The 24,952-nt window shown below is 46.2% G+C and overlaps 6 protein-coding genes across 6 annotated transcripts; 2 read left to right on the top strand and 4 right to left on the bottom strand.

The window, feature by feature from the left end:
- Positions 1-6,370: 6,370 nt before the first annotated feature.
- Positions 6,371-9,275, bottom strand: EJ05DRAFT_479655 (uncharacterized protein). Its single transcript, XM_033744716.1, has 2 exons — positions 8,596-9,275; positions 6,371-8,563 (listed from the first exon to the last, which is right to left on the bottom strand). Exons 1-2 carry the CDS (start codon positions 9,108-9,110, stop codon positions 6,442-6,444), a joined length of 2,637 nt encoding a protein of 878 aa, XP_033596556.1. The 5' UTR covers positions 9,111-9,275; the 3' UTR covers positions 6,371-6,441.
- Positions 9,276-10,498: 1,223 nt separating this feature from the next.
- On the bottom strand, positions 10,499-11,616 carry EJ05DRAFT_479654 (cyclin-dependent kinase regulatory subunit). The gene is made up of 4 exons (XM_033744715.1): positions 11,219-11,616; positions 10,995-11,139; positions 10,843-10,901; positions 10,499-10,779 (listed from the first exon to the last, which is right to left on the bottom strand). The coding sequence occupies exons 1-4, from the start codon at positions 11,320-11,322 to the stop codon at positions 10,743-10,745; spliced, it is 345 nt and encodes a 114-aa protein (XP_033596555.1). The 5' UTR covers positions 11,323-11,616; the 3' UTR covers positions 10,499-10,742.
- Positions 11,617-12,598: 982 nt separating this feature from the next.
- EJ05DRAFT_504216 (uncharacterized protein) lies at positions 12,599-13,483 on the bottom strand (the record flags this gene model as incomplete). The annotated part of the gene is made up of 1 exon (XM_033747530.1): positions 12,599-13,483. One exon carries the CDS (start codon positions 13,481-13,483, stop codon positions 12,599-12,601), a length of 885 nt encoding a protein of 294 aa, XP_033596554.1.
- A 1,982-nt stretch (positions 13,484-15,465) lies between these two features.
- Positions 15,466-17,396, top strand: EJ05DRAFT_479652 (DUF605-domain-containing protein). Its single transcript, XM_033744714.1, has 3 exons — positions 15,466-15,873; positions 15,932-16,158; positions 16,207-17,396. The coding sequence occupies exons 1-3, from the start codon at positions 15,771-15,773 to the stop codon at positions 17,161-17,163; spliced, it is 1,287 nt and encodes a 428-aa protein (XP_033596553.1). The 5' UTR covers positions 15,466-15,770; the 3' UTR covers positions 17,164-17,396.
- Positions 17,397-17,648: 252 nt separating this feature from the next.
- EJ05DRAFT_541236 (uncharacterized protein) lies at positions 17,649-19,737 on the bottom strand (the record flags this gene model as incomplete). The annotated part of the gene is made up of 3 exons (XM_033749648.1): positions 19,579-19,737; positions 18,948-19,506; positions 17,649-18,892 (listed from the first exon to the last, which is right to left on the bottom strand). The coding sequence occupies exons 2-3, from the start codon at positions 19,489-19,491 to the stop codon at positions 17,649-17,651; spliced, it is 1,788 nt and encodes a 595-aa protein (XP_033596552.1). The 5' UTR covers positions 19,492-19,506; positions 19,579-19,737.
- Positions 19,738-20,003: 266 nt separating this feature from the next.
- On the top strand, positions 20,004-24,727 carry EJ05DRAFT_494539 (uncharacterized protein; the record flags this gene model as incomplete). The annotated part of the gene is made up of 8 exons (XM_033746201.1): positions 20,004-21,996; positions 22,243-22,691; positions 22,741-23,100; positions 23,155-23,353; positions 23,404-23,479; positions 23,529-23,982; positions 24,032-24,179; positions 24,237-24,727. 8 exons carry the CDS (start codon positions 20,004-20,006, stop codon positions 24,725-24,727), a joined length of 4,170 nt encoding a protein of 1,389 aa, XP_033596551.1.
- Positions 24,728-24,952: the final 225 nt, after the last annotated feature.

Raw genomic sequence — 24,952 nt, 5'->3', positions numbered from 1 at the left:
TAACTATATTTTATTAATTCTTATAAAGAAGTATAGATTATTATATAATCTTAGTAAAGTTAGCCGAACTATCGTAGTTAATAGATATAAAGTTAGAACTTTAGGTAAAGCTATAATAAATTATAAAGTTTATAACTTAAAGATAATAAAATAGTAGATATCTAATAGATTTATTATAGCTAATATTAGCTAATAGAATATAATTCTAGAGATACCTTAGCTTAGACGCCTAAACCCTATCCTTAATTTTTAGAAGAAGATATTAATATTCCGATAATACTATAGTAAATTATACTAGTAAGTTATAACTATTAGTAAGAAGATATAGAACCTTACTATACGGACCTAATTATCGCTAATCTATCTTATATTCTTATTAATTATTAATAAAGATAAGAATAATAGTAATAATTAGGGTAAAGACACGCTATCTAACGTATATTCATAGTATATAGATATATTTTTAGTAGGAGATACGTTACTTCTCTCTAATTATAGACTATATAAGCTAAAGATTAAGCTTAAAGAGAGAGTAGACATCCCTTATAGTCTACTTTATCTACTTTTAAGACTAGAACTTAAAGTTCTTTATAAATATATTAAAGAATACCTTAGAAGAGGCTAGATACGTTATAGTATATTATTAGCTAGTATATCTATTCTCTTTATAAAGAAGAAAGATAGAAGTTTATATCTATATATTAACTATTAGGTACTAAATATAGTAACTAAGAAGAATTATTATCTATTACCGCTAGTTAGTAAATCTTTAGACTAATTAATAAAGGTAAAGTACTTTATAAAGCTAGATTTATAAGATATATATTACTAGCTTTAAATTCATTACGGAGATAAGTAGAAAACCGCATTTTAGACTAGATATAGTTATTTTAAGTATACTATTATACCGTTCAGGCTAATAAATATACTAGAAGTATTTTAAGAATATATTAATACTATACTTATAGAATTACTTAACGTGATTTACGTAGTTTATCTTAATAATATACTAATTCACTCTAATAGTATATAGAATTATAAAGAATACGTGAAATTAGTACTAAATTATCTAAGATAGTATAAACTCTATATAAAATTATCTAAATATAAGTTTTACTAATAAGAAGTTAGGTTTCTTAGCTTTATTATAATATATAGCGGCCTAAAAATAGAGCTAGAGCGTATAAAGACTATTATAGAATAGCTAGAATCTACTACTATACGTTAAATTAGAATATTTATAGATTTTATAAACTATTACTATAAATTTATTATAGACTTCTTATAAATTATAGCGCCGCTTAATAAACTTATAGAGAATAGTAGTAAAATCTCTATAGATAGACGAGTATAGCGTAAAGCTAAGTTAGTTAAGATATAGTTAACGCCGGAAGCGTAAGATATATTCCGATTATTAAAGAATTACTTTATAACTACGCCGATTCTTAGGTATTTTAATTCTAAGAAGTATATTTAGGTCGAAACTAACGCGTTAGAATTTATAATTACTAGAATTATTAGTTAATCGTATAAAGATATAAAAGATAAGGTATAATAGTATCTAATTACTTTCTTTTTCTATAAAATAGCGGATATAGAGATGTATTATAATATATATAACTAGAAACTACTTATAATTATTAAGAGTTTTAAGTAATAGTAATATTATTTAGAAGGCTCTATATATTAGATCGAATTATTATTAGATTATATAAATCTATATTACTTTATATTAACTAAGGTCCTTAATTACTAATAAGTATATTAGGCTAAGTAGATATTAATATTTAACTTTAAAATCTTATATAAAGCTAGAAGAGAGAATAAAGCTAATCCTCTATCGCGGTGTAAAGATTATAAGAAATTGTTATAGAATAACGTAGATAGTTAGTATAAGTTAGACTATACTATACTTTAGATACTATAAGACTAGTTATCTAATAGAATACTAGAAGCTAGGATACTTTCGGTAATTCTCCGCGGGAATTAGAGCGGGTATTAAGTAATCTAATTAAATATCTAAGAAACTAAGAAAACCCTTAAAGACTTAATTAAATCTATCTAGAATTCTAATATATTAGTAAAGAAAGTTATAAGTATAAAAGAAAGCGCTATAGATCCGCTATAGTTATTAAGATAGAAATAATAATTAGACGTAATCTACTTCTAAGGCTAACTCTACGTACTAGAAGATAGCTTATAAATTAATATTTTAAGGGAATAGTATAATTACGCGTTAGTAGAATACTTTAGTATTATAAGAACGGTCGATTTAATCCGAAGAATATATAACTAGCTAGGTCTTTATAAATATATAAAGGACTATATAAAAATATATAATATTTACTAGTATATAAAAGTATATAGATACTTACTATATAGTAAATTAAGGCTATTACCTATACTAAAGAAGATATAGAAGAAATTATTAATAGATTTTATTATAGATCTACCCCTAAGTAAGTATTCTAGATATATTTATAATAGTTTACTTATAGTTCTAGATAGATTTATAAAGATATTATACTATATCTCTATAAGAAAGATAATCTAAGTACTAGATCTTATAGATATACTACTCTATAATATAGTCCGGCTCTATAGTATACTAAATAGTATAGTTTTAGATAGAGGTCCGTAGATAATATCTAAATTTTAGAAGGATTTCTACTATATACTAGGAATTAAGTAGAAACTTAGTACTATATTCTATCTATAAATAGATAGATAGATAGAGTAGTAGAATTAGATAGTCGAGGCGTATTTATATATATATTATAACTATAAGTAGAATAACTAGATAAGGTTAGTCTATATCGCGGAATTCGCGTATAATAATAGCTAATATATATTAATCTACGTAAGTCCGTTTAAAGTAAACTTTAGTTAGAACTATAATATATAGTTCTTAGGGACTTAGTTTAAAGTAGAACGACCTAATATTAAAGTAATAGAAATTACTATAGAACTATTCTAAATATAAAGAAGCGTTATAAAGTTACTATAAGATACTATAGATTATAGTAAATCGTACTATAATAAGGGTAGAAAACCCATGATCTTTAATATTAGAGATAAAGTTTTACTAAATAGTAAGAATATTTATAGTATTAGACTAAAGAAGAAGCTTAACTATATAATAATAGATCTATATAAGATTACTTATATAATTAATAACTAGGCGTATAAGTTATAACTCCCTTCTATATTAAAGATATATAATATATTCTATATTATACTTCTCGAGCTATTTTATACCTTATTATTACTAGATTATTCTAAATAGATACTATATAAAGTAGTTATATAAGAAGGTATAGATATCTATAAAGTTAAGTAGATACTTAGCTAGTAATACGCCGAAGATAGTATATAGCTATATAAAATTTATTAGAAAGAATATAATTCTAATAAAGATACTTAGGAATCTATAATAAATATTAGTAAAGTAGTAATATTAGTATATAAGTAGCGATTAGTAAAGAAAGCTATAGAATTATAGAGAATTATACTAAAGTATAGCGATTTAATATTTTTTAGTATAGTTTAGTACTAAGAACGGCTATCTAAAAGAAAGAAGATAAAAGAGATATAGATCTTTAAAATATTCTAAGGAATTAAGGAACTTCCTTAGAAAGTTTAAACTTAGAACTTTAAAAAATTTAACTAAAAAAGAGAATTAGAAAAATAATTTACTAAGAGAAATAGATATTAAAAGTTAGTACTAATTAATATAGATTAGTATAGATTACTAAAGAGATTAAAGAAGTTATTATTAAAGAAAGATAAAATTAAGAAAGCTAAAAGAAAATATAAAGATCTATATAGATCTTTATAAACTTGTACTAATCTATCTAGAAGAAGTAAGATTACTTTAAAATTAAAACTAAAAAACTAAAAATACTAGATAAAAGAGATATATTAGTACTAATTAGTATAGATCTAAACTAATTAAGTCGGAGTAGAAGTAGAAGTACTAATTACTATAATAGTTATATCTAATTTCTTTTACTAGTTCTTATTTAGTATAGTATAGAGCTTTATAATATAAGTCTCTAGCCTTTCGTTCCGATACTATAAATTCTATATAGCGCGCCTTATAACTATAAACTCCTCTATAGAAACCTATAGAGTAGTAGAACCTAGGATAGAGAGAGATAGACTGGTACGGGCACGCTAAGAATTATATAAATTAGCGAAAAGATTTAATAATTAGTATAGAACTATATATCTTTAGTATAGAAACTTCTAGATTAGAGCTATCTTCTCTAATTTTATAGCTCTTTAGTATATATAAAGAAGGAATCTTAGCCTTTTTACTAGAACCTTTTCTAGAAATTTTAATATTACTAGTATATAGAAAGAAGTCTAAAGTAGTAGAGATTTTAGTACTATTATAGAGATTAATATATATTAGTAAGAATCTATAATAATTTAAGAAAAATAATAATATCTAGTAATCGCGGTAATAATAGCTATAGTAGATTCTAATAAATTCTTACGGATCTTATTAGAATCGTACTCCTAGATATAACTCTTATCTTAGATATATAGCTTATAGAAAGCCTTCTCTAAGATATTATAATTAGTAGTACTATACTTCTTATTAGTAGGGGTTACTAGAGGCCTAATAGTAATCTATACTAATATAAGTAAATCTATATAAAGTTCTTTAAACTTACTTAAATACCTATAAGTAATAATACTTCTTAGTTATATAAGTACTATATATTATAGATTTAGTACTACTATAAGTAATATATAATAGAAAGTAATAACTATAATAATATATAGCTAGATTATTAGAGCCCGGTCTAGGTTAGAGTAGATTAATAGCTTTTAATATATTAGTAATATATATAAGATAGGGATTATTTAAAGACGCCTATTTCTATACTAATTACTTTAGAGCGTTAAGATTTTAGAAAACTATATTATAATTATTACTAATTTATATAGATTATTATAAATTATACTATTACTAGCTAAGAATAGTATAAAAATTAGTAAATTATATAAATTATACTAAATTATAGTAAATCTATATAAATCTATATCTATAAGAATTAGGTAATATATCTAATAATCTAAAAAACTCTATAAAGAATTAAGAAGTTTTTTAAAGAAAGAAATATTTCTAAGAAAAGATTTTAATATAGATAGTACTTAGACTTATCTAATTATATTACGTAATACGCTAGGCCTAATTAGATAATCTTATCTATATAAGAAGTTAGAATAGATAAAATCTAGTTTATTAGAAAAATACTTATATAAATCTTAGATTAGTAAATATTAGTAAATATCTAAGATAAAGTATAGAGAATAACTAAGGTCTTATAAGACTTAGAATAGAGATATAGAGATAGATAATAATCTAGGTTACTAAGGGTAGCTTTCTAGAGGGAAGGGATAATTATTAGAACTTAGTCTTAGATAGAATCTAATCTATATATACCTTAGCTAATAGGGTTAGAAGGTAACGTAAAGGGCGGTAAATAGTTATATACTAGATAGATTAGCGTCTCTTTATATATATACTCTTAGATTTCTACTAAAAGAGTTTAGTAGTAATTTATTCTATAATAGAATATACTCTATTATTCTATCTAACTATACTACTATCTAATAACTCTATTCTTATAATTTATCTATATTCTAACGGTAATTAGACGGGATATTAAATTTAAAGTAGATCTAATTATATAACGTATAGAACGTATTAATTATATTATAGATAGTAGTCTATATCTATTCCTTATTAAGGGCCTTACTAAGGAGTATTTTAATACATATATTCTATATTAGGAACTTTATAATCTATCTCTTATCTAATTTAACTATTTCTCCGGATATAGCCGTGATTTTAATTACTATATTATAGATAATCGCGTGGCTTAGGGCTATCTATATCTAATCTAAGTAGATTATCTAATTATATAGATCCTTCTCTTAATTAGAAGATAGTATTTAAAGGTAATAATTAGCTACTTAGCGTAAGCCTTACTATCTATTAAGGCATTTTTAAAGAGTAGAGTATAGGATACTATAGATAGTAGTAACGGCTTAGATTAATATATAGAGATAATAATAGTAATAGTAAATAGCCGTTAAGAGATTATCTTCTAAATAAGGTATTATAAGAAGGTAGAGGAGGCGTAGTTATTAAGTATTTTAAGATTAAAGATTAAGTACGCGTATAGACACGTACTTAAATCACGTGGTTCATTAGTGGGTTGGCTCATTAGTGGGTACGTCAACTTAATAATTAAGTGGTTTCTAATATTTAGTCGAGATTCAGGGATTGGGAGTCGGCAAATACTCGGTCTCGGCGCTGATCCCATATCCCGTGAATTAAGCATAAATGAACAGCAGTCACCAACAAGTCAAATCATATCATACTCACAACAACAAATAGCCTCGTTAACTCATACAGTCAGTCTAGCAGCCCCCCACCCTCACCTCCCGCGCAACAGCATTACACAACTCCACCCGCACGCCCGCACCCGTCAACACATGAATCCACAACCGCTGCGCATCACTCAACCGATCATTCACACTCTTCACCTCCGCAAACAAAACCTCCCGCCGGCCCACCTGCCAGAGAAACAAGTCGGGCACGCCCCCGCCACGCGCCGCATACTCCTGCGCCAGGACCTTGCACAGCGTCGCCAGCGCGCCCGGCTCAAAGCAGGCCACCACCTCGACCAGATCGGCGAGCTCGTACGTCCAGTCCAGGCCGACGACGCACGTCTTCTTGTGCGCGTGCGCGGCCCACACGCGCCGGAGGAGCGGCTCTGCTTCGCCGTTGCCGAGCTGCGCGAGCCGGGCGTTGATCTCGGAGAGGCGGCTTGGGTAGAAGGCGTCGGTGTGGAGGTCCAGGGGGCAGGTCTGGAAGGGGGTCTGGAAGACGTTGGGCACGTAGCTGAAGATGACGTCGAAGAAGAGGTAGGCGAAGAGGGTTCGGACGATGCCGCCTTCGGAGTGGTAGCCCTTCCAGCCGGCGGCGCGGTAGTGCGACAGGCACATCTCCTCGACCGTGCATTCCGCGTTGTCGTTGAGCGGGTCGAGCCAGATGGTCCGGGTGCTGCGTCTGCTGCTGCTGCTGCTACTGCCACTACCACTAACACCGAGACTGGCAGGACTGTTTCTGCGGCTGTGCAAGGGCTGCTCGCGCTCCACGCGCACGCCTTCGATGTTTACTTCCACCGGCGCAGCTAACCGCACGTGAGCAAAGTCGTGCTGTGACCGTTTCGGGACCTTGAGTGCCTTTTCCAGCTTCGTGATCCGTTTCTGCAGGTCGTAGTGGTAGATCAGGTGGACGAGGGGGTCCTGCAGCGCATCCTCGCAGGTAGCCAGGGCGATGCGCTTCCAGTGCTTCTTCTGCAGCTCGTCTGAGCGGCCGTCGTTTGGCGTGAGCGCGCCCATGTAATGCTCCTCAAGCAGTGCCTTGCGCTGATACCATGCACCGCGTCGCGACGGGTGGAATAGTCTCTGGGTCAGGAGTTCTGTGAGCAGTTCGTGCTCGCGCTTGTGCTGCTTGAACTTCCCGAGGCCCATGACGTATGCTGCCTTGTGGACGACGCGTGTGTAGACCCAGGCGGGCGAGAGACGCCTGAGATAGGCACCCTCCCCGCTCAAATATATCGTGTCCTCCTTCTGCTGCTCTTCTAGTATCAACCTGTGCCAACGGGGGTAGACGGCCTCAAACGTGTCCAGTATGCTCTGCAGATCGTCCTGCGTTGGAGGCCCATTAGACTCCAGGATGCTGTCAATGCGGAATTGTGTTCTGATGGACGCTTCAAATTCCAAGAGCAGTGATCGAGACGGGAACACGCTCGCGGACCGTGAAACAATGTAGGGCGGAAAGTTGCGTCGCGCAATCTTTGCCAGAATGATAGTCGTCAGCGACTTCTCCGTCCACTCGGAGGAGCGATAGAAGACCAGGTGAACCCGCTCGAACAGCTTGAGCGGGACGGGCGATAGACGAATACATGGCCCAGTCTCCTGCATGATCTTCGCCGTGAAATACGTATCCCGCGATGCTTCATTCATACGGCCGATAGCATCCTCACCGGGACTCTCGACACTACCCAGCTCCTCCGAAGCCGCCGACCTTGTCGAGTCCTCCGTATTCGACCTCTTCAAGCCCGCCCAGCCGAGACTCGTCTGCCGCCCACTCGTCTTGCGCAGCTTCCTGAGGAGGTCCTTCTTATTGCTCCCCGACACCTTCGCCTCCTTGGCCAGCAGCTTCAGCTCGTCGAGCCGCAAGAGCGACGAAGCCTCTTCCAAGCTCGTAATATGCTCCTCGGAGCTATCCGCAAACGTAAACGTCGTCCCGTCTACCCCCCGGATCCGTTCCCCATTACCCACGTCCCCAGGATACACCTCCTGCGCCGTCGACGAGGCAGGCAGATCGCGGCGCACCTGGAGGACCCGCACCGCAGCCGCCAGGTCCGCGACATCACGATGATAGCCGAGCCCGCCGACGCGGTGCCACGCATCCGTCTTGCGGAGGAACAGGCGGACGTAGCTGCGCGAAACACACGGTGAGCAAGGCCGCCTACACGCTGCGGAATGGTGGAATGGGCATACAGATATTGCGCCTCGTACCCCAGCGCCCTCCACGCCGCAAAGACCGCCCGCTCCGGCTCGTCAAACAGATGGCTCTCCTCGTCCAGCACGGTGTCGAGCGCGAGGTTGAAGGCGTCGACGTAGATTGAGCTGCGGCCCTGTGCCCACTTGCTTGCCGGCCCCTCCTCCTGCTTGTTGATCGTACCACCCTCCTGCGACGCGCGAAATATCTCATACTCCTCAACCGCATCTCGCTCCGACGTACTGACTTGCGGCAGGGCGCTCTCGAGATCAGTCTGGCGTGTTGCGGGTTTTGGGACTTCGCTGTCGCTGCCTTCTGCTTGTCCTTCTCCGCAGGCTTCCGAGTCTTCCGAGTCTGGTATGGACTTGTGCGGCGACGCAGAGGGGGCGTCTTGGCGCGTGGTCTTGCTGCTGGGCGTCTGCTTCTGCTCGTATCGCGCTCTCTTAGCCGGGCGTTCGCCTAGATCCGCATCTTTGGACGCCTTTGGCTGTGGGGTGTTATTGCGTCGCAGCATCGAGTCGGGCGGTCTAGCATAGTATTGTGAGATATTCGGGCTCTGTAGTCTTGTATCTTGTAACCATTGGCATTGGCATTAGAATTGGCATCAGCATCAGCATTAGCATTCACCGTACGTCGTCGTCGTCGTCGTCGTCGAAAGCCCCGGAGAATGCTGCGAGCGATGCCCGAATGTATGACGAAACACCCGCCCAGGCAGAACGCGACGCGCGTAAAACCCGACCCAACCCGCCAAAAAAAGACCCACGCTAAAAACGCGCAGTCACGTGCTCCGACAAACAGATCCACGATCATCGGGATTGGGCTTAATTATCATTTACATATCCAGATACAGATACATAACATACAGATACCCTATTCGAAGGAAAGAAAGAAAAAAACTCGCTAGCTAATTAAATAAAGAAAATGCTACGAATGATATATATAATAATAGACGCAAGCACACCACTACCCGTTTAATATCTTCTTTAGTGTCTATCTATATACATGGTAAATAGATAGAGAGAAAGACAAATATACATTAGTAGATATAAAAGAAAGGCGGGCGGACGCCCTAATTAGCTCTCAAGACTTAGACTTAGACTTTAAAACTTTAGTTCTCAAAGACTCAACGTCTCAAAACCCCAGATCTCAAAAACTCAGACTCAAAAGACTCACGTCTCAAAAATTCTATTCTAGTAAATAAGTTTACTTAAATTAATAAAAGTCAAATCAAATCAAATCAATCGATTACGCCCATACAACGCAATTAACCTCACGTACTAACCTTAAGCCTACCTTAACCTACCCTACCTCAAGTCTACATAAGCCTACCTCAAGCCTAATTAATTACCTCAGGCAACCAAACCAAACCAAACCAAACCAAGCCCTAGATCCCAATCCCAGTCGCAATCCCCAATCCCCAGTCCCAGTCCCTGCCCCTGCGCAGCAACCCAACCCGATGCCTGCCACACACACAACTACACACTCAACATGAAACACAGCAAAACTGTATTGTTGATTATAGCCAGCCAGGATGGCGAGACCAGGTTGAGGGGGACAGGTTTGTTCAAGAAAGTTTCTTTCTTTTTTTTTTGTTTTACAAAAAAAAAAAAGGAGGGTGGCGTCGTCGTCGTCGTCTGTCGCACATTTTTTCCTCTTCGCCTACATATTTATTACACGTTGGGTGGAAAAAGGGGCACACAGGTACAGGTACAGGTCCAGAGCAGAGAAAGCTGCACTGAAATCTTCGCCATTTGTAGTAAGATTGTCAAGAAGAGGAGAGGGGGGGGGGGGGCAAAAGTTTAAATAAAGAAACTCCAACGCCAGAACTTCCAAATACGCGATATGCATGCACACACACACAGCTCACAACAAAGTCGTTCCATCATTTCATCAATGCTTTCCACTCTTTTTCCCTCGCCTCTCGCTCCGAATCTGGCTTTGAACAAAACTTCAAAGATCTTGAAACAGCAAGTTCCCCTTTGGGATATATTCTGCATCTGTTCCCCCAACTCGTCCCCCATACTTTTAGACCCAAAAAATCTAGTCTCGTATTAGATATCATCTGTAGTAATATTGGAAAGTATACGATGTCTTCACCAAGCGGCTCGGATAGCAGAGGAGGTCAAAACCGGACGAGGAATTCGGGTCAGTGCTGTGCTGGCGGTTGGTAATTGATAGGGCGTCTGTGTGGAGGTGGTGAGCATGACACGAATAAAAGGTCGGATGGGCTCTCCCTTTTCACTCACTTGAACAAGAGAATATGAGGTTCCGGCTCGTGCACTTCGTAATGCTCCCATCCTAGACTCTGCGCAAGAGAGAAAAAAAAATCGAATAAGCCCCAGGCCGTGTTTTTTTTGCAAAAAAGCTTTTCTTCTCCTCCGGGTCATGTGTGCCTTACTTGCGTGATGCCGAGCCCCCGCCATTCCTCCTCCCACAGCAGCTTGAGGGTGCCGCGAGCGCCGTCAAAGTATTCCTTCGGTATAGCCTTCAACATCGTCTTGGGCAGTTGCACGTGGCGGTACTCGTACTCGCTGTCCGAGTATCTGCGCGGAAGAACTTGTCGTGAGCAACACACAATAATCCGACACCAACAGGTAGGTACACGTTTATAAACCAACGTACCGAGCAGAGTAGTGGATTGCCTCGACAAACTCGTCCAGCTTGTCCTTTTCGGCGTCCGACAGGGGGCGGGGTTTCTTATTCCGGCGAGAGTAGTCGAGATCCATGGTCTTTTGCAGGGCCTGGATTCGTACAGACGGACTTTTGCGAGATGATACTGATAATTAGAGGTCACGACAGTCGCGACGGCGGCGGTGGCGGCAGGGAGCGGTACGGTCGCAGGTCGCTAGTTACTTGGGCTGGGAAAGACGCGAAAGAAAAGAAGATGAGGGAGGGAGGGAGGGAGAGAGAGAGAGAGAAAAGACCCTTGATACTGCCAGCGGTTAGGCAGAACTTTGGCGGGGAGGGGGGCGCGCGCCTTTTGGGAGGAGGTGAAGAGGCTTGGGGCCAATCGTGACGGGCCAAGGAAGGAGTAGTAGGCGAGAGTGAATGTGTAGAGTCAAGGAGGGGGATGGAGGGTGAGTGAGTGAGGGAATGAGTGAGTGAGTGAGTGAGAGGTATGTGGAGTGTATATGTGTGTGTTTGGAAGTGTTTGTTGTTTAGAGAAAAGCACACAACCCGGGCAAGAACGAGCGTGGGGCAGCTCTGTAATAAGATGCACTAGCCAGCTCAGGCCTGGTTGGAGGCACACTCGGTCCACGTGCCACACACACCCCGCCGCCGCCGCCGCTGAGTGTGAACTCCGGCGGCGGCGCGCATAGACATGTTGAAAGGCAGAAACATACAGGTAGCAGGCTTGAGGGAAACGGGGGTGCGCGCTCTCGCATCCGCATGTATTTATTGGACGTGGATGTCGGTACAGAGTAATGTACAGTCCATTTTTTTCTGCATACATCATGTCTCGCATGTGGATTGTATTGGACTTGGATGTCGGTACAAGTAACGTACATTCCATTTCTGCACATGGCATGTCGCGCATGTGGATTGTTGTATTGGACTTGATTGTCGGTATAGATAATCTAGAATCCACTTCTCTGCCTGCACACACACATCATGTCTGGCATGTGAATGTGTCGGATTAGACTTCTCGACTGCTGCCAAAAAAATACATGTTCAAAAATTCCAATTCTTCCTGCGCATAGATGAGGACATGTCGCGTCGACCGTAGTATAGACGCCCTTAGTTTGTCAACCAAGTCCCAGATCCCGTTCCGTCGTGTCCAAGATGCCACATGATTCCAAAAAGAGAGAAATAGCAAGTGAGATGTTCGGCCAGAGCCCTTTTTTCCTTTTAACCTATAAAACTCCGCCCGGCCGAGACGTAAAAAGCATAAGACATGTTAATGAGAGTGTCGAAGAAGAGGTGGTAGAATGTGCACAGACAAGAAGAGCGATCTGCACGACCTTTGTAACAACGAAAAAAAGGGAGAGAGAGAGGGAGCGATTATATCCAACCGGTCTGGAGAGCAACAATCTGCTTGTGGAAGAGGCCGGCGAACAAGGGCTGGATTTCGCACAGATAGTCGGCCGCATCAAACTTGGCCAGCTTGTTGTTTAGCATAAAAGTGAGATCCTCGTTGTTGACAGCCTCATTGACGGCACCACCAAGCTCCTCAGCCACCTCCTTGAGTTCCTCGAGCTCCTTGCCAAAGGGATGCATGGGGTCATCGGCAGCGTTGAAGATGTCGACGGAGGCGCGCTGCTCGCGGGAGTCTCTTGTCGGACGCGGCGACGATGCAGAATTGCGAAGTGAACGTTGACGGGCCAGGAATTCATGTGAGGCTCTGCTGTGCGACAAGGCGCGGGTGGGGACTGCAGGTTTCGGATCGTCTGCAACCGACAGCTTCTTCTGTGCAAGGCTTGCGGTGGAGGCGGACCTTTGCGGCGAAGAGTGTTGTACTCCTGAGGATATTTCCGAGGGTATGGTAGGCGTCGGAAGCATTGCGGTCTTGTTGTTGGCGGCAGAGAAATAGCCCGACAGATGGTTCCCTTTCGGGGGATTTGGCGATACGGGCGAAGAGCCCAGCGAAGAGGCATCAGTGTCCTGTGTGCTTGAAGCGGACGAGCGCGAGTCGGAGTCTTGGGATGTGCGAGAGGAGGAGGTCGAGGTTGTCGAGGTAGTCAGGGTTGCGGATCGCTGACGGGAGCCTTCAATGTCAGGAGCATTGTAGGAGAGCATGTTTGTGGTGGAGATGAGGGCTACAGGCATGGATATCTGGCTGCGTTGGATTGGACCCTTGCGGGTGCTCTGAGAGCGAGCAGGAGGAGCAGAGGAGTCTGGGGGAGAGTCCAGCTTGCGCCTGGTGGTGAAGGCACGCGCGATGGACATTTTGCTAGCCATTTCAGCAATGCAAGCGAGTAGAGTGATGCGCCGGATGAGAAGAAGCAGGGCTGACGGATTGATAATGAGCAGCTGGGCAGAAATGTGCTCGTGATTCCAGAGGCTGTTGGCGGCCAGTGGAATGTGGAGGTGATGGTGGAAATGCCGGATTGGGCCGGGGCAGGTGATGTCGCGATATGCGAGGCAAGGCAGGGCAGTGCAGTGCAGTGCAGGTGGACAGTAACAGTAGCAGGTACTGCGTCAGGGTAGTAGAGAGTGACAATGACCAGCGTTAATGAGAGGACGAGTGATGGTGGTGGTGGTGGTGGTATTGGTGTTGAGCGCAGCTCGGAGCGTGATAGGCGCTTAATGGAGCAGGTAATGGGCAGAATAGATGATTCGCGATATTTTTAGAAGACGAAAAAGGAGTGAATGAATGGGGCAAGTAAAGAAGATGGCAGCGTCTGAAGCGCGCAAAGAATGTGGTGGTGGTGGATGAAGGAGTGTTGGAGAGAGTTTGAAGGACGAGGACAAGAGGAGAGAGAGAGAGATACGACGACGACGACGGCAAAGGGCAAACGTCCAAGCGCTCTAGAGGACGGAAGAGGGCGAGCGAGGGGCACAGCGAACGAATTGACGAGTTGACGAAATTGCGGGTAGAGAGGCAGTTGGGCAGGTTTGACGTGGGACCAGTCAGTGGCAGTAGAGCGGATTAGGGTAGGCCAGTCTTTAGTCGACACGAGTAGGGCAGAGCTTGACAGGCAAAGCTAATGGATTAAGCTTTTCAATCTTGGTTGGCTGCTGGCTGCATCCGACGGGCTGACTCGTGCTGGGTAGTCTGCAGCACGGGATGCGCAGGAACAGGAACAGAGCCAGGAACAGGCATAGCGCCCGCTTGACGACTTGTGTCTCTCTCTCTTTCGACGCGCCCTGTCGAAACCTGTGGAAGCCAATCAGACAAGACACCTCAGGCATCGATCTGTTGCATTCCATCCACCTCAGGCACCCACCCAGATAAGAACTCCATCTCATACTCCACCCTCACTCTTTGCATTCCACTCTCAACACTCCAGCTAATTATCCACAGTCCACAGCCCACACTCTAATACCGTCCACATCGTCCACTTTTCCCCCTCTCGTCTTTGGTTACGCGCCCGTCCACTACGTATCTATCGCGCGCGCTAAACCAACAGAACCATGTTGCACACTCTTGCTCGCCATTGGTCCGTCCGCCTTGTGTGTGCCTGACGCGTTTCGAATCGATTGCTATCCATCGGTCCGTTGCCTGCACTAATTACTGCTGACTGACTGACTGACTGGCTGACTGCTGCTACAGTAAGTACTACAGTACACTCAGTCTCCACATGCACTAGAACATCGCTATCGCTATCCGGCCGGTTTCGCCTGATGTGGGTGGGCAAAACAAGGGGTTCTTCCTTCCTTCTTTCCGTCCCTCCTTCCTTCCTTCCCTGTCGCTGAAACCAGTGAGGAAACAACGACTGCTTCGTCCGCTTAATCATCCACTTCCATCCTTTCTACTCTACTCAGCTGCTCCACCAAAAGAGAGAGTTGGTGGCCTGAGCTACCACCATCTAATTGCTGCTTCAATCACTTTTCTGCTTGTGAAGCTGAGGTCCATCAGACCATCTCATCTCTTGCCTCTCCCTATTACGGCACAGTCCTGTACACTCACTTGTACACACCTTCCTCTGATGCAAATTAATTAAATTCTCGTCCCGCCCGTTCACTTGTGGGGCTGCAAACACCGTGCCGCAGGAACTCTTTTTACTCTCTGTACACGAGCCCATAGACCGCAACAAGGACCTTGCTCCGTCAGACGTCTCTAACCCCCTAGCCGTTTCGTACCTTATGATTATGATACCACTTGCATCCACACCCTGACAACGGACGGACAATTTACTTAGTCTAGACGCTGAGAATGCTGTGTCGTTGTAATAGTCGTGCCATGCCGCAAAGAATCAGCCACTGCTAATTGTCCGCACCCAGAAACATCCTGCGCCTCCTGCTCAAGACTGACTGACTGACTGCCTGACTGCCTGACTCGACATGTCTGCCAATCTCCTTTGCCATGACCAACTTGCATAAAGGAGAGAGAGAGAGTCTGTTCTTTCTGCCTGGAACAGGAGGTGCACTCCTAAAATGCCCTATTCGCTACCCCGCGCCGCAAACTTGACTACACCGTTTTAGAACACAACCCAGCTACCAAGCTTCAACCTGTAACTTTCTACGAGACAACACGCCTTCACCACACATCGCCGCACTCTGCCTACCTGTCATGTCAACAAATCTCCCGGCCGGCCTCAGGGCTGCCGACATCTCTCGCTTTGCCCTGCGCGCATCACAATTACAAAAGTTCAAGCCCGCAATAGCATACTGGTGTCAGTTTCGTTCCTGTCAGCAATCAGTCCCACACGGCACGCTCTAATCCCTCAACAGGTCAATACTACATCGTCCAGCAGATCCTCACAAAGGGTCTCCACAAACTAGACTCGGAATGTGAAGCATACACCATAGACTTGATGAGCAAGCTGGAGCAGAGTAAAGACGCGCTTCAGGATAACGATGCCGTCACCGACGACGTAGCCGCCCAGGCTTACGTAGAACAGTTCGCACAAGAGACGTTCCAAAGGGCAGACAACTCTATACGCTCGAACAAGGCCTCTGCGTAAGTCTGAATGCCGCCAGTAAATACACACTCGACTGACAGCAAGTCCAGTCAGACTGCCGATACGTTTCGCGCCGCCGCTACCTTCCTAGATATGCTCACCATATGGACGAATCCCCTCGACGCAGAAACGGCAGCAAAGTCAAAGTTTGCCAAATTCCACGCCTTGCGCATCGCGAAAGCTTTAAAGGCAGGAGAAGACCCGAACCTGTCCAACCCTCCACCAGAAGACACTACCGCGTCAGAGGCCGCAACCGGTTCGGCGCCTGTCTTGGATCCAAACGACCCAGAGGTGCAGCGGATACAGCATGGCACGTCGAGTACATACCAACCCCCAAATGTCGCCTCGGCGCCTTCTTCTCCTGCCTTTTCAGCACGCATGTCGCCTCCCATCCCACCCATCCATCCGCAAAACTCGTACAACATGCCAGACGCTGCAGCCACCCCGAATCCCCACGACGTCTCTCCTCTGTCCCCAGACTCCCGCAAAAACTCCGCATCGGCCGCGTCTACAACCTCTGCAGGCGGCGGCTACTTTCCCACAGTCCCTACCTTTACAAGCGACTCGTCTGCCCCGAGCCTGCCCACCGCTCCACCGCCAGAAGGCAACGAAACTATGAATTTGCCCTCCTCCTCTCACACAGCCACAGCGCCCCCGGCCATGACTCCCGATCCCTCATCCTTTTACACCCAGACTCCTCCTCCGCAGACCTTCTCGCCTCCGCCCGGCTGGCGCCCCCCACAGCCTCAACTCCACACCACCACCAGCAATCACAACCCACCACAACCACAACCACAGCCACAACCACCACAACAACAATCACAATCACGATACCATCCCACCACCACCACCACCCCCTTCAAACCCGACGAAGACGCCATGCTCAGCGCCCAGAAACACGCTAAATGGGCCATTTCCGCCCTCAACTTTGAAGACTCGGTCACGGCTATCAAGGAGTTGCGCAACGCCTTGGCCGATCTGGAGGGCTGGCCTGCGCAGTGATACAGGGAGGGAATGGGCAGTGATACAGGGAGGGAATGGGCAGTGATACAGGGAGGGAATGCGGTTTCTAGGGTACTACTACTACTTGTTATATGTATGTATCGTATATGTACGTTTGGCCGAGGTTTGGTGGAGGTGCCGAGGGGGTTTTTGGCATGTATATTGATACCCCTGGATGGTACTAGAGAGTGAAAGAGAGAGAGACGTATATTAATGCGTACTTTGATATACCATCATCCACTGCAGTGCTGTCACACAGTGGTGCTTACCTACGTACATACAACCGTCATCCCATTACCATTCCACCCCCACCACCACCACTCCCCACTCCCACCAAGTCACCTGCATCCTACCAATCCTCATCCTCACCCTCCTCTCAACATCTCGCATATATATACCACTCCACCATTCCATTTCCATCTCCACGTCCATGTCCATTTCCATTTCCATTTCCATTTCCATATCCACTTCCACCGTCCATCCCCCTACTCGTCACCCCCCTCCCCACCCCCAACACCACCATACCCCGCAGCCCACCTCTCCTGCCTCACCCGCGCCCGCCCCGTAATATCCTGCCACGTAGCATCAAACCGCCTCCCCGTCGAACTCAACAAGCCCTCCTCCTCCTCCTCCTCGAGATCCGCATCCAACTGCTCCGTATCCAGCCTGGGCACGCGGAACAGCGTCGTGACAAAGACGACCAGATAGACTGCCAAAAAAGCGAATTGGGCCCAAAAGGCCACGATGCCGAAGAAGGGGAAGTTTGCGGTGATGCGGTTGAGAAAGGTGCTGATGAGGGTGGGGGTGCAGGTTTGTTTTGCGGCGGGGTTGGCGGCGAGTTCGGTGCAGGGTTTTATGGAGGCGGGGTGGCTGGTGCAGTCTGCTGGGGATTTGGAGTCGGGGGACTGGGCGGCGGCGCGGTCGCAGAAGGTTTGGGGCCCGTAGGTTGCGTATTGCGGGGCGACTAGCATGGCGATGGAGTAGTTGATTGCCAGCACGATGAGGGTGAGCATGACTGTGGCCATGAGGAGGGCTTGCGGGGAGGTGTGGCCTTTGCGGATGCTGAAGAGCTTGATCCAGAGAAAGCGGATGCCGACCGAGGCGATGCCGACGACCGAGGCGGCGAAGAAGAAGAGCACGAGGAGGAGGAAGAGGATGTAGTCGATGGGAAAGACGCGCGCCGCCTTGACAAACACCCAGTTGATCGGCTGGAAGATGTTGATGTGGCCGAGGATGTAGCCGCACTTTTCCTTGCAGATCGAGTTCTTGGCCTTGTCGATGCCGGTGATGAGCATGCTGACGAAGATGAGCAGGGCGAGCAGCATCAGGAGGAAGCCGAAGAGCAGCTTGAACGGCCGGAAGACGGCTTCGACCTTGATCCACGCTCGCACGATCCAGCTGCGGCCCTCGCCTTGGGTCTCCGCCGCAAGTCGTTCTCTGCGGATCAGCGTTCGTTCTTCTCGCACGAGGCCCTCGAGCTCACGCCTGTCTCTTGACTCGAGGCCGCCCTCACGGCCTTCGTTGCGGCCCTCCAGCTGCCTCTGGCGCTCACGATTCTGCTCCAGCTGCGAAGCAGTGTTCGCTGCCAAGTTTGGAGCAGAGATTGCGGGTGCTGACTTGATGAGCGCGACTGGGAGGAGTGCGAGTCCTGCTGCTGTGTAGAGTACATAGATGACCGTACCAATTGTGATGAGTAGCCCGAGCGCAAACGTCAGAGCCCTTTCACCTCCTGCAGACCGCTTAGCATCAAAGTCAAAGCTTATAAAAAGGGAAACGGGACTTACGGTTCTCGGTCAAAAGCTTCTTAAAGTAGTCGAGATCATGGCTATCCTTTGCAACGGGCACGAAGAATCCAACAAGAAACAGGATTACGACCAGGAAGATGAACGCAATAGTGTACTTGAACGCACCCCAGAATTGCTTTCCAAATGATTGCGTCCCCATTGTGCGCGCTTCGTCGTCGGTCTCTTCATGCCAGAAGTACGTAAACGGCACAACCAGGAGGCACAGAACGGCGTCCAGAGAAAACAGAGTGTAGTATACAATCTTGAGGGTGTATAGAATACTGTCGACAGCCTCAGGCGTCGCCCAGTCCTTCTTTCGCCCCTCCTTCGAAATCGTGGTTGCAGATACAAGCGCAACATCCACAGGCAGCAGCAGGATCGTTGCCAGGAGCGCGCTCATGGTGATGATGCATACTGTCGTGACCGAAGCAGCCCTGTCCCGCGGGGTCTGGTAGACGTATACGAACACCGAAGCAATAATGAGGAGAATCGCTATCGCGACTGCATATGCAACCCATATGAGGCTGGTCTGAATGAGCGCCATGTTGGCGTCAAGCTGCTGTGCGGACGTGGTCAGTCTGGAGTCCGCTGGGTGTATAGCTGAAAGTATAGATTGTGGACGGGCGCTTACAGTATTGATGTACGATCAGACGATATGGAGAGCTAGCTGGTGACAGAAGGAAGCTGACGATGGGGGAACTGCCAGGCTGGAGTGAGTTGGAAGTGGGGAGCGCAGGAGGTTTGCTTTCAAGGAAGTGAACCGGCTTGTCCGTACGATGATCGTAGCTTGGCCTGCGATGACGATCGCCCCAAGGACGCTGTGGCTGGGATTGGGCAAGCTCCAGCCACACTAACCGCAGGCTGAGCCGCGTGCACGGACCAAGCGCATTATGCAGTAGTTTTAGCTGCTCTCTATACGCATTCGGTCTCGCGACAGCTCTCCAAGAGAAGAGCTAACCTTCGGAGTCTTCGAATCACTCACCTTACGCCCACCGGTGTGCCGCGCTCTCAGACCTACTATGTTCGACTGTCCTCATATGAGAGCCGCTCGACCCAATGCAGTGCTATACTGAGCTTACGCCGCCGACGGCTGTCACGCATGCGCTCACACTCCCCTTCCTTGACGCCCAAGCGAACAATCTCATCGTTGGCAAAGGGTCTTTGCTACAGATATTCGAGACTACGACCGTGAACCAGTCGCCTGGGCCTTATCAAAAAGACAGCAACAATGCTCCAGGCGTAGATGGCGCAAACGGGCCCGGACCTACCACGAAGCTCGCACTTGTAGCCGAGTTTCCTTTGTCTGGTACAATAACCTCACTTGCAAGAATCAAAATACTTGACTCGAAGTCGGGGGGCGAAGCACTACTGGCCTCGTTCAAAGATGCGAAGCTCAGTCTCGTAGAGTGGGACCCAGAGACCCATGGCTTGTCTACAATTTCCATTCATTATTATGAGGCGCAAGACTTGCAGACCTGTCCGTGGGCACCGGACCTGGGAGACTGCTACAACTTCTTGACAGCTGACCCTAACAGCCGGTGTGCCGCGCTCAAATTCGGCGTGCACAATTTGGCTATTCTACCTTTTCGCCAAGTCGGAGACGATCTTATTGAAGACGATTATGACCCAGACAATGAGGATGCAGTGGATGCGCCCGCAGCTAAATCAAGAACGGCAAACGGTGATGCCCAGGACAATGCCTCTCAGACACCATACAAGTCGTCTTTCGTCTTGCCCCTCACGGCTCTCGACCCTGTCTACACACAGCCTGTTCATCTGGCGTTCTTGCACGAATACCGCGAGCCCACTTTTGGTGTCATTGCTTCCTCAAAGACTTCCGCGGCTTCTCTGCTTGCCGAAAGAAAGGATATTCTCGATTACACGGTTTTCACCCTGGATCTGGAACAACGAGCGTCTACCAAACTGTTGACGGTCCAGGGCCTGCCATACGACGTGTCTCGAGTTGCTGCCCTGCCGCTTCCGATCGGAGGTGCTCTCCTTCTCGGTGGTAATGAAGTCATCCATGTGGATCAAGCTGGCAAGACGCATGCAGTTGCGGTCAATGAATTCGCCAAGAAGAGCTCATCATTCCCAATGGCCGATCGTTCTGAACTAGCTCTGCGGCTGGAAGATTGTACACTCGAGCAGATATCAGCCGAAACTGGTGAAATTCTCCTTGTGCTAAACACTGGCGAGTTCGTCACCATCGGATTTCAGCTTGACGGTCGTTCGGTGTCGAGTATGACCGTGGAAAAGGTACCTGCTGAACGAGGTGGCAGTATCATGGTGAGCAGACCGTCCTGTGCGACTAGCATTGGCCACGGAAAGGTATTCATAGGTAGCGAGGAGGGCGACTCGATTCTAGTTGGCTGGAGTCGCGAAGCCAAAGCTAAAATCCCGCAATCAACTAGGAAGAAGTCTCATGCTGAGCTGCTTGCTGCAGACCCAGATCTTTCTCTTGACGATGATGATCTAGAAGAGGCCGAGGATGATGATGACCTCTATAATGATGAAGGTGGCGAAGCTAAGCAGACTACCACTTCTGCTGCTGATTCAGGCCCATCTGAGGACATCGTTTTCAGAGTACATGATTCGTTGACTGGACTTGGTCTCCTGAGTGATGTCACTTTGAGCAGTACAGCTGTCAGTGCCGACGATGCCCTTGAATTAGTGGTAGCGACAGGGCGCCGAAAAGGGGGAGCCGTATCCATACTCAAAAAAGAGATAGATGCCGTTGTGACTACGCAACACGTAATGACTGATGCACAAGCAATATGGTCCATCTCGGCCAAGAAACAGCCATCCATCGAGGCGTCAGATGCTTCTATGAATGGCTCTGACCCAGAGTACGACGACTTGTTGTTCGTATCAAAAAGTGGTGGCGAGGACGGCGGTAGCACCGTCGTGTATAGCATAAGCGGCTCGGAGATAGCAGAGATGGCAGAAGGCGACTTTGAACGAGATAGTGGTATGACGGTTGATGTCGGTACGTTGTGCAACCGTACGAAGATCGTCCAGCTCTTGAAGAGCGAGATTCGAAGCTATACCGGTGAGTCTCCCTTCTCCTTCTCCAGCCTTAAAAGACCCCGGTGTAGCGTGATGCAACGCGTATCTGAGCAGGACTCCTGTAGTTGCCAAAGGAGTGTGCATTTTGGCTGTATTTTCTGGTGTCATTGTAGACCTCAATACAATAAAACGTTTCCATCCACTCTATCGTTCCGATGCATACGTTTCCAGTCTTGTGTACCGATTACCCAGATGTCTTTGTGTCTTTGCTGACTGCTATGACGAACAGAACTTGGATTGGCGCAGATATTACCCATGGAGGACGAAGAAACAGGTGCCGAGATCCAGATAGTCAGCTCCAGTTTTGCAGACCCCTATCTACTGATTCTACGAGATGATGCAAGCGCGGTTGTCTTCAAGGCTGAGCTGGGCGGCGATATCGAAGAAGTGGAACAAGGCGACGACTTTCGATCCTCTAAATGGCTTTCTGGCTGCATATACCAATCACAAAGCACAAATGACGAGGCTTTGGTGTTCCTCATAAACGCTGAAGGAGCTCTGAAGATTTACACCTTACCGGATCTCGAAAAGCCTAGTTATGTCGCCGAGGGATTCAGTTTTCTTCCCAAAGTAGTCAGCTCCGGGCATGCGCCTCGACGTACCGCAAACAAGGCGACGATTACTGAGCTTCTCGTGGCCGATTTGGGTGATCCCGTGAGCAAGACACCTCATTTGATAGTAAGTGCTCGCGGTTAGACAGTATTTCATCAGTGCTGATAGCAATAAGGTTCGGACCTCTCTAGATGACCTTGTCATATATAGCCCATTCCATTTTCCTTCAGGAGACGGCACAGAGCCTTTCACGACAAACCTCAGATGGCTCAAGGCATCGCAGCCGCAACTTCCGAGGTACTCAGAAGAGGCCGCGGCAGAGTCACTAAAGTCTGCAAATGCTACCACGTTGAAAGTGTTGCGGAGTGTTGGGGGTTACAGTACAGTCTTCCAAGGGGGCGCCTCGCCCTCGTTCATCTTGAAAGAAGCCTCAGACTCGCCCAAGGTCATCCCATTACGAGGGAAGCCGATCAATGCAATCACCAAGCATCATACATCAACGTGTGAACAAGGGTTTGCTAGCATCGACATCGACGTATGTGTACCAATGAATGAAGACAATGTTTTGTCGGCAAGCTAAAGATCTTAGGGTGTTCTCCGATTCTCTCAACTGCCGGTTGGATTCCAGTATTCGACGCTTGGTTGGGCACACAAAAAACTTCCCATCGGCCAAGACGTCAGTAAAGTGTGCTATTATCCACCAAAAGGAGTGTATGCTCTCGCAACAAGCATTATTGAACCGTTCTCGCTTCCAGAGGACTCATACCACCATGAGTGGGCAAGAGAAGGTAGGTGTACTGGGCACAACACCGAAGGAAAATGCTAATCCCCGACTCAGACATCACGTTCCGGCCCGAGACAGAACGGGGCCAGATCAAACTTCTGCATCCCGCCAATTGGTCCATCATCGACACGTACGTAGCCTTTCACTCAAGCGTCGCACAAGATACTAACCTGCAACAGCTACGAGCTCGAAGAAAATGAGGTCATCATGTGCATGGACGTCCTGAATCTCGAAGTTTCGGAAACCACGCATGAGCGGCGCGAGCTTCTTGCCGTCGGCACTGCGTATGTGCGCGGCGAGGACCTAGCTACCAAGGGCTGCGTGTACATCTTCGAGATCATCACCGTCGTGCCCGAGCCCGATCGTCCGGAGACGAACCGAAAGCTGCGCCTGATAGTCCAGGAGGAAGTCAAGGGTGCGGTGACGGCACTGTCAGAGATTGGCGCACAAGGGTTTATTCTTGTGGCGCAGGGCCAGAAGTGCATGGTGCGAGGCTTGAAAGAAGACGGGACACTGCTACCAGTGGCGTTCATGGACATGCAGTGCTATGTCACGGTGGCGAAGGCATTGAAGGGCACGGGGATGGTGCTGATGGGCGATATTGCCAAGGGGCTGTGGTTCACGGGATATACGGTACGTACGGCGTACGTGAAGACGCACTCGGATACTCATAATCTCACAGGAAGAACCATACAAGATGATTTTATTCGGCAAGACACGCAGCAAGATGGAGGTCATGACGGCCGAATTCCTGCCTCATGACGGCAACCTGTACATTGTCATCGCAGACGCAGACTGCACGTTGCACGTCATGCAATACGACCCAGAACGTACGTTTGACCAACAGATACACTGAGAGCATCTAACATGCTGATACAAACCCACAGATCCCCAAACAGAGTCCGGCGCCCGTCTCCTGAACAAGAGCACCTTCCACCTCGGCCACTTCCCAACAACCATGACACTCCTCCCCAGCACGCTCGTGGCCACACAAACAGCACCCGACAGAGACAATGTCGACATGGACGACAACAACGAGCCAAGATCGGCGCCCCAGCAGATCCTCCTCAGCACGCAGTCGGGTTCCCTGGGCCTCATCACCCCGGTCGACGAGGCGATGTACAGGCGTCTTGGGGCCTTGCAGGCATTCCTGACTAGTGTCCTTGACCATGCGTGTGGGCTGAACCCGAGGGCGCACAGGGCGATTGAGAGCGAGGGCTATGGCAGTAGAGGCATCCTGGACGGCAGCATCTTGAGGCGGTGGAACGAGGTTAGTAGCCAGAGGAAAGCGGAGGGGCTGGCGAAGATGGGGGTAGAGGCGTGGGTTGTGCGGAGTGATCTGGAGTTTGTGGGTGGAGGTGGGCTGGGGTACTTGTGAGTGTTTGCATCTGTAGTCAGTAGATCTTGGAATGAATTGATTACGGGTAGTGTCGAGACACTGTGTTGTGTGTGTTGTTATCTCTCGGAACTCTCCAGGGCGGGGCTAGAGACGGGCTTAACAGTTGTGTGTACTCAGCTATACCTACCTACCGCACCAGTACAAAATTATCTGTCTCTTTACATACACCATCCTGAGCACAATACAACGACGCCGCGCTCAATC

This window comes from Pseudovirgaria hyperparasitica (assembly GCF_010093815.1).
Source record: "Pseudovirgaria hyperparasitica strain CBS 121739 unplaced genomic scaffold EJ05scaffold_17, whole genome shotgun sequence".
Taxonomy (NCBI): Eukaryota; Fungi; Ascomycota; class Dothideomycetes; order Acrospermales; family Acrospermaceae; genus Pseudovirgaria; species Pseudovirgaria hyperparasitica.
Note: the sequence above shows the minus strand (reverse complement) of the source record. Positions and strands in the feature narration are given on the sequence as shown.

Excerpts from the sequence above, each read along its gene's own strand:
- EJ05DRAFT_479655 (XM_033744716.1), bottom strand. The coding sequence starts at position 9,110 with ATGCTGCGACGCAATAACACCCCACAGCCAAAGGCGTCCAAAGATGCG. Across the intron at positions 8,564-8,595 it reads GGGTACGAGGCGCAATATCT|GCGGCCTTGCTCACCGTGTG; the intron begins GTATGCCCATTC and ends CGCAGCGTGTAG.
- EJ05DRAFT_479654 (XM_033744715.1), bottom strand. The coding sequence starts at position 11,322 with ATGGATCTCGACTACTCTCGCCGGAATAAGAAACCCCGCCCCCTGTCG. Across the intron at positions 10,902-10,994 it reads GGGGGCTCGGCATCACGCAA|AGTCTAGGATGGGAGCATTA; the intron begins GTAAGGCACACA and ends TCTCTTGCGCAG. Across the intron at positions 10,780-10,842 it reads CCTCATATTCTCTTGTTCAA|ACGCCCTATCAATTACCAAC; the intron begins GTGAGTGAAAAG and ends ACCTCCACACAG.
- EJ05DRAFT_479652 (XM_033744714.1), top strand. The coding sequence starts at position 15,771 with ATGTCAACAAATCTCCCGGCCGGCCTCAGGGCTGCCGACATCTCTCGC. Across the intron at positions 15,874-15,931 it reads GCCCGCAATAGCATACTGGT|GTCAATACTACATCGTCCAG; the intron begins GTCAGTTTCGTT and ends ATCCCTCAACAG. Across the intron at positions 16,159-16,206 it reads TACGCTCGAACAAGGCCTCT|TCCAGTCAGACTGCCGATAC; the intron begins GCGTAAGTCTGA and ends ACTGACAGCAAG.